Source organism: Carlito syrichta, unplaced genomic scaffold (assembly GCF_000164805.1).
Source record: "Carlito syrichta isolate Samal-C Ts95f unplaced genomic scaffold, Tarsius_syrichta-2.0.1 Scaffold302555, whole genome shotgun sequence".
In the NCBI taxonomy this organism is placed as follows: domain Eukaryota; kingdom Metazoa; phylum Chordata; class Mammalia; order Primates; family Tarsiidae; genus Carlito; species Carlito syrichta.
Window position 1 is genome coordinate 373,866 of NW_007246651.1, and position 12,270 is coordinate 386,135.

Genomic DNA, 12,270 nt, shown 5'->3' on the forward strand with positions numbered 1-12,270 from the left:
ACCCCAACCAAAAAAAAAAAAAAAAAAAAAAAATCACTGTGAACATATCAATTAACACATGGAATTGATACAGTGGTTATTTATAGAAAAAAATTTTTTTTATTGAAATAAATACCGAAGCCAGATGCAGTAGCTCACACTTACAATTCCAGCACTTTGGGCGGCCGAGGCGGGAAGAATGCATGAGCCCAGGAGTTTGAGACCAGCCTGGGCAACATAATGAGACTTCGTCTCTTTAAAAAAATATATAAAATAAAATAAAATAATAAAATAAATCAGTCAGGTATGGTAGTATACACCTATAATCCTGAGGTAGAAAAACTGCCTGAGCCTTAGGAGGGCAAGGCCACAGTGAACCATGATTGTGCCACTGAAGTCTGGGTGACTGAGTGAGACTGACTCAAAAAGTAAAGAAAAAGCAGACTGAAATATTTACAGATGAAACAATATAATGGCTGAGATGATCAAGGGATGGTAGGTTAGTGTCACATTATACACAAGAGTCAGTGACTATTGTGCTAGGTGATGAGTATAAGTTTGTTATGCCAACCAACTGTTTCTTTGGTAATGCTTAGAATTTGCTGTAACAAAAAGGTTTTTTTTTTTAACTCTTAAAAGTCTCCAGCTATGAGCTTTCTTCAGAGCTCCAGTGTGACCCTAAATATCTTCACTTTACGGTGAACACAAACTCAATCACATTCAAAACCAATTCACTACCCCACCCTCCTTGTCATTATTTCTGTGAAAGCCACCACCTTCCTGGCAGTGAAGCAGCTCTCATGTTTCACATTCAATCAAGCATATTAAGTCCTCTGTGGGTAGTGGCTTACCTCTTTCTTTGTTACCCTCATGCTACTACAGCTCTCACTCTCTCTCCCTAAGTACTTCCAAGCTCTAATTTATCCTCCCCATCACTTCTTCAGTCTTCATCCCCCAAATATCCCTAGAATATACCCCCATCCCCACTATCTACATTGATGATGTCTGTTGGACCTCTATCTCTAGTTTTTTACCTTCTCCCTATTGTGTTTGTGACAGAAGCAGAGTAAATAAACATAAACTTAATGAAAACAAAATGATTATGCAAAGGTATAAACTAGTCTTTTACATGTGTCCTTTAGATCAGAATCCCTTCAGTTCTCACCTCCTATTATCAGTTTCACGTCAAATCAATATTCTATCGTGTTGATTATTTATGCTATTTTATACTTTTGAGTTTTCTGGATTGAGCATGCACATATACTACTAGAATTCAACTGATGAACTGTAACTGGTGAGTAATATAACCAACAAAGACTATCTCATATAAATACAATCACATGTGGGTTGGGTGCCCTGGCTCCCGTCTGCAATCCCAATACTTTGGAAGATTGAGGTGGGAGAGCTGCTTGAGCCCAAGAATTTCAGACCAGCCTGGGCAATACAGTGAGAACCTACCTCTATAAAGAAATCAAAATATTAGCTGGGTGGTGTGGCACCCACCTGTAGTTCCAGCTACTCAGAGGCTAAGGTAAAAGGATCACCTGAACCCAGGAGATAGAGGTTGTGGTGAGCTGTGACTGTGCCACTGCACTCCATCCTGAGTGACAGAGTGAGATCTCAACTCAAAAAAAAAAAAGTGTGTGTGTGGATGTGTGGATGTGTGTGTGTGTGTGTGTGTGTGTGTGTGTGTGTGTGTGTGTATACATATATATGTGAAATATATGCAAAGTGACATAATACTAGGAGACAGAATAAAATCATTTGTTTTCAGAAGGGAATTTTCATAGAGGTTACTATGGCCCACATTAATAATTAATAAATATGTATAAGTATTAGTTATAAACATTTATAATTATGTTTCCATTCTTTAAAGGTTGGATTCTCAATTATACAATTAGAAAGTTTATCCCCTGTATCATGCCCTGTTTTGACCTTTGATTAAAGTTCGTATCAGAAGAATTGTGTATACTCTTGAAACAACTAAGAGATATTTTAGTTAGTAGTAGCTATGTTCATTTAAAGTGAATCCTACTGGACACAGTGGCTCCCACCTGTAATCCCAGCACTTTAGGAGGCAGAGGTGAGATAACTGCCTGTGCTCAGAGGTTTGAGACCAGTCTGAGCAACAAGATGAGACCTCGTCTCTACAATAAAAAAGAAAGAAAGAAAAAAAGGGAAAAAAAAAATCAGTTAGGCGTGGTGGAGTATGCCTGTGGTTCCAGTCACCTGAGCCCAGCAGGTCGATGCTGTGGTGGCTGTGAGCATGCCACTGCACTCCAGCCTAGGCAACAGAGCAGGACTCTGACTCAAAAATAAATAAATAAATAAATAAGGCTGGGCACAGTGGCTCAAGCCTGTAATTCCAGCCCTTTGGGAGACTGAGGTGAGAGGATTGCCTGAGTCCAGGGGTTCAAAACCAGCCTGGGCAACTTGGTGAGAACGCGTCTCTACAATAAATAAAAAAAAAATTAACTAGGGTGGTGACGTGTGCCTGTAGTTCCAGTCACTTGGAAGGCTGAGGCAGAAAGATCACCTGAATCCAGTAGGTCAAGGCTGTGGTGGCCATGAGCATACCACTGCACTCCAGGCTGGGTGACAGAATAAGACTCCAACATACATACAAACATACATACTTAAATAGAACCCTAAATTCCTGTAGTTCTCCAAAGAAACAAAAAGCTGAAAATGAAACAAAAAGTACAGATAATTAGCCATGTGATTACTAAAGAGTCCTGATAAAAATAGCTAATAATCATTTTTCCCTAACTAAATTGAGTTCTTTTCCAGATCTTCTGTTTCAAATTAAAAGAACTGTATAGAGGAATCATCAATGCACCATGATCCAAAAGTAGACTAATACACTATATTTAGCACATTGTAAAATTAATCTCAGCATGGCTAGGCCCCACGGAAGTATTATGGATCATCCACAATGAATCCAACATCTAGTTTTAAGAGGTCAACAGAAATGTTATACTACGTGGGATATAGTAGGAAAGAAGAGAAAAACACTACTGATCTCTAAATTCAACATCTTGGACAATGCTACCAAGTAAGGCTTTCAAAGTAATACCACGTAGAGAAGATGACTTCCATATAATGTAGTTTTTCCTATTTATCATTATAGAGTTTAGTACTAAAATAGAAAAAATGAGCTTGAAATAAAAATCTAGTTGAAATAAAAATACACAGGTAAATGTACAAAGAAATGAAACAATGTCAAATATTATAGAATAATGATTTTCTTGGGGGGGATAGAGAATGTGGGGATGAAATCAAGGGCTTCTGTGTTGGCACTGCTTTATTACCGAAGATAGATTATTCTTCTGTATATACTTCTTATATTATTTAATTTTATACATTGATGGTCTAATGTTTTGCTTTTTATTTTACAGTCCTCCAGCATTTTAGAGTGCCTCATCAAGAGGAGGCAAAAAGTTCAATATGTAATATGCTTACTCACCTGATTAGACTTTTCTACAGTACTGCTGGGAACCTCAGTAGTGTCCTTCACAAAAAAATTATCTATGATGTGTCTTTCTGCACATTCTTGGCTGCAAACTGGGCATCGAATGACTCCAACTAGGAAAGATAAAAAACAAAATTGCATTCTAAGTTTTAATACAAATATACCGTATACTAAACCAACACATCAAGTCCAAACTGTGACTGGGTTCTTTTACAATGGACATCCATTCTTGTTCAATTCATAACTGCTGTCACTTTAAAACAAGCAATTCAGTTTATGTACCTGTCAATTTAATTTATATATCACAATCACAAAAATTTTAATGATACATAAATCCTCATAATTTTAAATGAGATCTCCCCCAGTAAACATCCTTATGGACTGTATTTACTATGTGGCAATTTTTCTAGCAGTGGTTTTCAAACAGGTATGTACAGACCAAATATAGGAGAATTCTCAAACAACAAGGAGCTCTAGACCTATAGAATCAGGATTTCTGGAAGTAGAACAGGAACATCTTCATTTTGTTTAAAATCTCCACAGGAGATTAGGAAATACTAGTGTGTCTCTGTTCCCTTTAACAAATACAAATAGTATTTTTTTGAAAAAAAAAAAAAAAGAATAGGCTGGGCGCAGTGGCTCACACCTATAATCCCGGCACTTTGGAAGGCTGAAATGAGAGGACTGCCTGAGCCCATGGTTTCGAGACCAGCCTGGGAAACTTGACGAGATCTCATCTCTACAATAAGTAAAAAAAAAGGAAATTAACTGGGCATGGCAGCACACACCTGTAGTCTCAGCTACTTGGGAGGCTGAGGTGGAAGAATTGCCTGAGCCCACCGGCCTGAGCCGGTGGCCAAGAGCGTGCCACTGGATTCCAGCCTGGGCAAGAGTGAGACTTCCACTCAAACAATAAAAAAGAAAAGAAAAAAAGAATAATCTTTCACAGTGTTTGGTAAAAGAATAAGCAATAATTATGAATAAATTAAAAATCTAATACAGCTGAGCATGGTGGCTCATGCCTGTAATCCCACGGGTTCAAGACCAGCCTGGGCAATATGGCAATACCTCGTTCTCTACAATAAATTAAAAATTTAGCTGGGCATGGTGGCACTCGTCTGTGGTTTCAGTTACATAGAAGGCTGAGGCAAAAGGATAGCCTGAATGTGCCACTGCACTACAGCCTGGGCGACAGAGTAAGACTCCAACTCAAAAAAAAATCTAATATAAACTCGATGCTATAAATTATACCAAGAAGACTCCAATATTGTACCCAGATATATTTGAAGTTCTTTTGTTTCTAATTTTTTATTTTAAAGATGTGGGGTACAATTCAGTGTTAGGAATACAAATGTTCATTATGCAGGTATCCTTGTTGAGTACCCAGATATATTTGTTGAATAAAATGCATTAAAAACAACACAAAGTAACCTAAAGGCTTGATCCAAAGGTCAATTTTGTTTATACACGCAGACAACAAAAATGTTAACTTTTTTTAAAAAAAATCTATTTTTAAAATAGCAAGAATAATATATTTAAGAACTGGCTGGGCGCAGTGGCTCAGCCTGTAATCCCAGCACTTTGGGAGGCCAAGGTGAGTAGATTGTCTGAGCCCACGGATTTGAGACCAGCCCAGGCAACTTGGTGAGACCTTGTCTCTACAATAAATAAAAAATTAGCCAAATGTGATAGCGCATGCAGGTAGTTCCAGTTACTCAGGAGGCTAAGGTGGAATGATCACCAGAGCATAGCAGTTTGATGCTGGAATGGCCATGAGTGTGCCACTGCACTCTAACCTGGGCAACAGAGTGAGACACCAACTCTAAATAAATAAATAAATAACTGAGGGATAAATTTTAAAAGACTATGTAAGGATATTTTGGGGAAAACGTTAAGCTATATTTAAAAATATCTAAATCAAGAAGAAAATGCGTTTGTGACGGTAAAGACACCAACACTCCTCCCCAAACATATCTATACGTTCAATGCAGTTCTAGTAACAATACCAACAGTGATTTCAATAGAATTTTGACATGTTGGAGAACATGACTAACAAATAATAAGACTTACTATATAAAACTATAATAATTAAAATGGTGTGATATTTGTTTTTTATTCTATTTTAGAGTCAAGGAGTACAAATGCAGGTTTGTTACACGGATGCAAAGGAAAGGTTTGGGTTTCTATTGAGCCCAACATCCAAGTAGTAAATATGGCACACCTCATACATAGTTTTCTCAATTACTGGCCTCCTGTCCTATTTAGGAGTGCCCAGTGTCCATTGTTCTATCTTTACACCCATGTGTACCCAGAGTTTAGCTCCCACTTACTAGAGAGAACATCCAGTATTTGGTTTTCTGTTTTTGTATTGATTCCCTTAGAATATGACCTTCAGCTGCATCCCTGATGCTGCAAAGGACATGATTTTTTTCTTTTTTATGGCTATGTATTCCATTATGTATATGTACTTCATGAAGTCCAAAAATGGTGATATTTATGTAAAAATAAACAAATATAGACAATACACATACCAGATACAGGCTTACAAATACCAGATACAGGTTACATATGTAAACACTTTATACCAAGGGTGCCAAAAAAAAAAAGTATACGCATTTTAAGAGCTGTTATCTATGCACTACTTTTAGTTCACTATAATCAGGAGTGTCTGGAACCTCATGGTAACCACTTTGAGAACCTCTTGCAATTGCATAAGTCAAACAACACATGTACTCATCTTTTGTTAATGGTATATATTGAGTGTTAAAACTTTAATACAGTTTTTTTTCTTTCTTAAAATGTGTATGCATTTTGGCACCCTCTGAAATCTGAAAAAAAGGGCGAATTTTTTATGCTGCTGGAACAACTATCAAGAAGTGGGGGATAAAATGAGATCCCCACTTTACTCAATCCAAAAAATAACTATTCTGATTCTGAGTGGATTCAGAACAATAAAACTCACAAGAAAATGGAGAAAAACATCTTTGTGACCCTGGAGCAGAAATAAATTTCTTAAGAAACAAAAAGCAAGAGTTACAAGAAAAAGAATAATATATTCAACTTAAACTACAGCTAAGTCAAAATATTACCATGAACAAAATGAGAAGACAAGTCCCAAACTGGAAGATCTACCTAATACAGAGTACTAGCAAAGAAATTAGTCTTTACAATCTGGAACAATGCCATAATGCATTTCACAGAAGAGAAAGATGGAGTAGTCAGTCATGGTGGCTCACACCTGAAATCCCAGCACTTTGGGAGGCAAAGGCAAGATGATTGATTGCCTTAGCCCAGAAGTTCAAGACCAGCCTAGGCAACTTGGTGAGATCCTGTCTCTACAATAAATAAAAAAATTAGCTGGGTGTAGTGGCATGTGGGAGGCTAAGGCGTATGCACCTTAGCCCAGCACGATGAGGCTGCAGTAGCCACAAGCATGTCCCTGCACTGCAGACTGGGCAAAAGATTGAGACTGCAACTCAAAAAAAAAAAAAAAAAAAAAGATGGAGTAAACATAATTTTTATTATGCCTCCAGCTACGTGCAGCTAAAACCTCTAGCCATTCTCCATTATACAAACATAGAAACACTGAAAGGTAGAGAGAAGAAAGATTGGCAAAAGAACTCAAGACCTAAAGAACATTACAGTAGTGAGTTCACTAGTTTTTCCTAATATATTCCAAAATGAGGTGCTCAAGGAGCCAGCATCCCAGAAACAACAGGTGCAAACAAATAAAGAAAAAAAAGTTCCACAGAAGTATGCTCTATCTGCCCAAAGGATCAAGAAAGGGGCAGCCTAGCAAGACAGAAGATTTTAGACAATAATAATGGCTCTACTGACTGCAGCCAAATCACAGAAAAAACTGTACCCCTCTTTCCCATAGACAAAGGTCCCATGGTAAGCCTAGAACCACCTGGGCCAAAGTGAAACCAGGTTCCCTAATAACCCCCTTGTGGGTGATGGCAGAGAAGCCCCATGGGGAGCTGGGGCTTTGATAACCAAGGCCCTTCTGTGGTGTCAGTAGGGACTATTTGAGGAGCCTGAGCAGTAATGAGGCACTCCTCCACCTCTAAGTCGAGCTGGAGGCCTTAGTGGACTTATTGACACCTGCCACAACCTCCTCCTGCCTGCAAGTCCCCACGCCCTGAAAATGTCAGTGGAGAATACACAGAAAGCAAGAAATAAGCACTCATACCTTTCCCAGTCAGGAAAGTATCAACAGAGGCCTGATGGGAGCCTAAATGTCTACCCTCACCCATCAGTAAGGCAGAGGTTCTTCTCTTCCTGATGTCAATGAAGGCAGAGTTGAGAATCTAGACTTTAGCTACCATCTTGTTAAAGTCTAAGAGCAGAAGTCAATAAAATTGAAGCCTTAAAAATAGAGAAAAGTTCAGTAGCAAATGTGGGCTAACAAATGAAAACAGAGCAAAGTCCTTGAAAAAAAAAATCTGGTTATTTGAAAAGGTCAATTGACAGACCTCCAGCAAGACTCACAAAGAAGATACAACTTGCCAACAAGAGACACGAAAAAGGGGCTTCACTACAGAACATGCAGACATTAAAAGGATAATAGGGGAATACTTATGAATATGTCCACATAAATCTGACAACATAGGTGAAATGAACCAATTCCTTGAAAAGCAAAACTGACTCACTCAACATTAATAGACAATATGAATAGCCCTCTAACTATATGAAAATTGAATGGTTTTAAGCAAAATGAAACAGGTGTAAATCTAACAAAACATGCATAAGACTAGTATACAGAAAACTATAAAATGTTGATAAAAGAAATTGGAGAAGTTCTAAATAACTTAAGAGACAGTGTTCCTGGGTTGGACCAATCAATGCAGTAAAGATGTCGATTCTCCTTAGTGTCATCTATAGGTTTAAAACAACGCCTAACACACTCGCAGCAAACTTTTTGTAGCTACAGAAAGGCTTATTTTAATAATACACAAAGAAATGCTAATTTACTTTAATTGGTAAATTAATATTGCAAAAGAAGAATAAAGTGGCAGCCCTAAAGGCAAAATGATGGACTTTGCAGCAAATTGGATGAATTTAGAGTACATCACACACGGTGATCTATAACAGAAACAAAGAACTGAATACCACATGTTCTCACTTATAAGTGGGTCCTGAACATTTATCACAATACTGCAAGAGAGGAATTGGCACATTAATAACTCAAAAAACAACAGATGCTGGAGAGGATGTGGTGAAAAGGGAACACTTCTACAATGTTGTTAGGAGTGTAAAATTAGTACATCCTCTGTAGAAAACAGTGTGGCGATTCCTAAAAAATCTAAAAATTGAACTTCCATATGACCCTGCAATCCCTCTACTGGGAATATACCTGGGGGAACTTAAGTCACTCTATATAAAGATACCTGCTATGTTTATTGCAGCATTGTTTACAATAGCAAGAACATGGAACCAACCGTGCTACCCATCAAAAGAGGACTGGATTAAAAAAATGTGGCACATATACATGATGGAATATTACACAGTCATAAAGAAGGACAAAATCATGAACTTCACAGCAACCTGGATGGACTTAGAGTTATAATACTGAGTGATCTATCACAGAAACAAAGAACTGAGTATAGTATGTTCTCACTTATAAGTGGACCTTGAACACCTATTGTTATACTATAAGAAAAGCATTGGCAGTAGCGGGAAACTGCCCGGGAGGCAAAGGGGTGGGAAGAAGCAGGATTGGCAGTAGTGGGAATCTGCTGGGGGGGGGCCCGGGGGCGGAGCACACTTCATCAACAAGGGTACCTACATAATGAACACTTGTATACCTAGCCTGAATTGCACCCCACATCTTTCAAATAAAAGTTAAATAAAGAGAGGAATTGGCAGAAGCAGCACACTTGGTGGGGAGGGGGCGTGGGGTGGAAAGGCACACGTAATATCACTAAGGATACCTGATCCTAAACCAGGGGAATTGAGAACCAGCTGGAGGCTCAAACTTCACCTGCACACAGACTACTCATATATCTAATCCTGACGTGTACCCCCCATTGTTATAATATAATAAAGTTAAAAAAAAAAGAAGTGGAGGACACATTCTACTCAATTTTAAGACTTTTAGCTACAGTAATCAGGAATGCGTGTTACTGACAAAGGGATAGATACATAACTGAATAAAAGGGAACTGAGAACCAGAAATAGATCCTTAAGTACAATCAACTGATTTTTGACAGAAATACAAATGCATCTTTATGCTGACAAACATATAATGCTGCTAAGAAAAACTGAAGATTTATTTAAATTCTTAGAGAGATATACTGTGCTCATGAGCTAGGAGACTCAATATAGCAAAGATGTCAATTCTCCACAAATCGATCTTTAGGCTAACACATTTCCATCAAAAGTTCAGCAAGATTTCTGTACAGACACACACAAGATAATTCAAAGATTTTATATGGAAAGGCAACTATTCTAGTTAAAGCATTTTTTTAAAAGAACAAAATGAGAGGAATCACTATATCCAATTTTAAGACTTATATAGAAACAGTAATTGAGATAGAGCGGTACTGGGGTAGGGAGAGTCGCATAGATGAATAAAAAAAAGAACACAGAAATACACTCATACAAGTAAGCCAAATTGATTTTTGACAAAGCAATTCAACGGGAGAAAGTATTTTCAACAGATTGTGCTTGAAAACTGGGTCTCCACAGGAAAAAAAATTAAACTTAAGGGCCAGACATGGTGACTCACATGTATAATCCCAGCACTTTGGGAGGCCAAGGCTGGAAGATTGCATCAAGTCAAGAGTTCAAGACCAGCCTGGGTAACAAAATGAGACCTCATCTCTACAAAAAATAAACTTTAACCTAAACTTCATACTTTTCATAAAGGTTAACTCAAAGTGAATCAGAATATTTCAATGTCAAACATTAAGTCTATAAAACCTTTAGAACAGAAGATCTTAAGGATTTAGGACTTGATTAAGAGTTCTTAGACATGATACTAAAAACAAAATCCACAAAAGAAAAATCTTGATGAATTTAACTTCATCAGAATTAAAACTCTCACTCTGCAAAAAGGTCTGTGAAAAGGATGAAGACTGAGAGAAAATATTCACAAACCATCTATCTGACAAAGGATTCATATCTATAATATATAAAGAACTGTCAACATACAATAGTAAAAAGACAACACACAATTAGAAAAAGAGCATAAAACATGAAGAGGTATTTCACTGATGAAGATATGCACATGGCAAATAAGAACATGAAAAGACATCCCATGTTCCTAGCCAATAAAGTAAATGCAAATTAAGACCATGAGATATCAGTACACAGCTATTAGGACACCTAAAATAAAAAGCAAGCCCAGGCACCGTGGCTCAAGCCTATAATCCCAGAACTTTGGGAGGCCGAGGCAAGCGACTTGCCTGAGACCACAGGTTCAAGATCAGCCTGGGCAGTCTGGTTAGACCTTGTCTCTCCAATAAAATAAAAATAAAAATTTAGCCAGACGTGGCAGTGCACATCTGTAGTTCCGGTTACTTGGAAGGCTGAGGTGGAAGGATCACCGGAGCCCAACAGCTGGATGCTGGGGTGGCTGCGAGTATGGCACTGCACTCCAGCCTGGGCAACAGAATGAGATTCCCACTCAAAATAAAATAAAATAAAATAAAATAAAAAGCAATGACAATGTTAAATGCTGACAAAAATGTAGAGAAACTGTTTTCTCATATTCACATTGGGAATGTAAAATGATACAGGCACTCAAATAATTTGCCAGTTTTTAAAAACTCTAAACATATCTTTACCACATATCTTGGTAATCTCACTTCTAGGCATCCCAGAGAAATAAAGTCCACGGAAAAACCTACATATATACATCTGTGACAGCTTTATTCATAAGAGCCAAGAATAGAAAATTCAAATCTCCTTAAATAAATTATTAGAGAAAATTGACATATCCATATCATAGAATACTAGTTAGCAATAAAAAGGAGCTATTAATACATATAACAAATTCAGTGGATCTCAAGGGCATCACTCTGAATGGGGGAAAAAACAATTTCAAAAGGTCACACAGGAATGATTTCATTTATATAACATTTTCAAAATGACAAGATTAGAGATAGAAAATAGATTAGTGGTTTCCCTGAAATTAGGACAAGAGAGTAGGTGTGACTATAAAGGGGTAGTATGAAGGAAAGTTTTCTGTGGTGGTAAAACAGTTCCGTATCTTGATTGTGATGGTGATTACACATCTACACATGCGATAAAGTGGCACAGAACTATATATACTATTGTATCAACATCGATTTCCTAGTTTTGTTATCGTACTACAGTTATGTAAGCCAGTAACCATTGGTTAAAATTGGGTACATGGGGCTGGGCGCAGTGGCTCATGCCTGTAATCCCAGTACTTTGGGAGGCAGAGGCTAGAGGATTGCCTGAGTCCAAAGGTTCAAGACCAGCCTGGGCAACTTGATGAGACCTCGTCTCTACAATAAATGAAAAAAATGGCTGGGTATGGTAGTGCATGCCTGTGGTTCTGGTTACCAGGAAGGCTGAGGCGGAAGAATGACCCAAGCTTGGTAGGTCAAATTGCCAGGTGGCCATGAGTGTGCCACTGCAGTCCGGCCTGGGCAACAGAGTAAGACTCCTACTCAAAAAAAAAAAAAAGGGCACTGGGTACATGGGACCTGCCTGCAATTTCTCCATGAACCTATAATTATTTCAAAATACAAATTTAAAAAAAAACCTAAAATAAGTATTTATTTAGGGCTCTCTTTGTGTGCACTGATTTACCCTCATCATACAGATGAGGAAACTGAGATCAGAGA

The 12,270-nt window shown here is 37.9% G+C and overlaps 1 protein-coding gene across 1 annotated transcript in view; it reads right to left on the minus strand.

Moving 5' to 3' along the window:
* The window catches only part of TRIM24 (tripartite motif containing 24), a 78,302-nt gene extending 71,625 nt beyond the window's left edge, over positions 1-6,677 (minus strand). Inside the window, exons 1-2 of the mRNA XM_021711747.1 lie at positions 6,620-6,677; positions 3,446-3,564 (exon numbers count right to left, since the gene is read on the minus strand). Of these exons, the coding sequence (XP_021567422.1) occupies positions 3,446-3,564; positions 6,620-6,677 (177 nt within the window). The remainder of the gene's footprint in view (positions 1-3,445; positions 3,565-6,619) is intronic.
* Between the last annotated feature and the right edge of the window lie 5,593 nt (positions 6,678-12,270).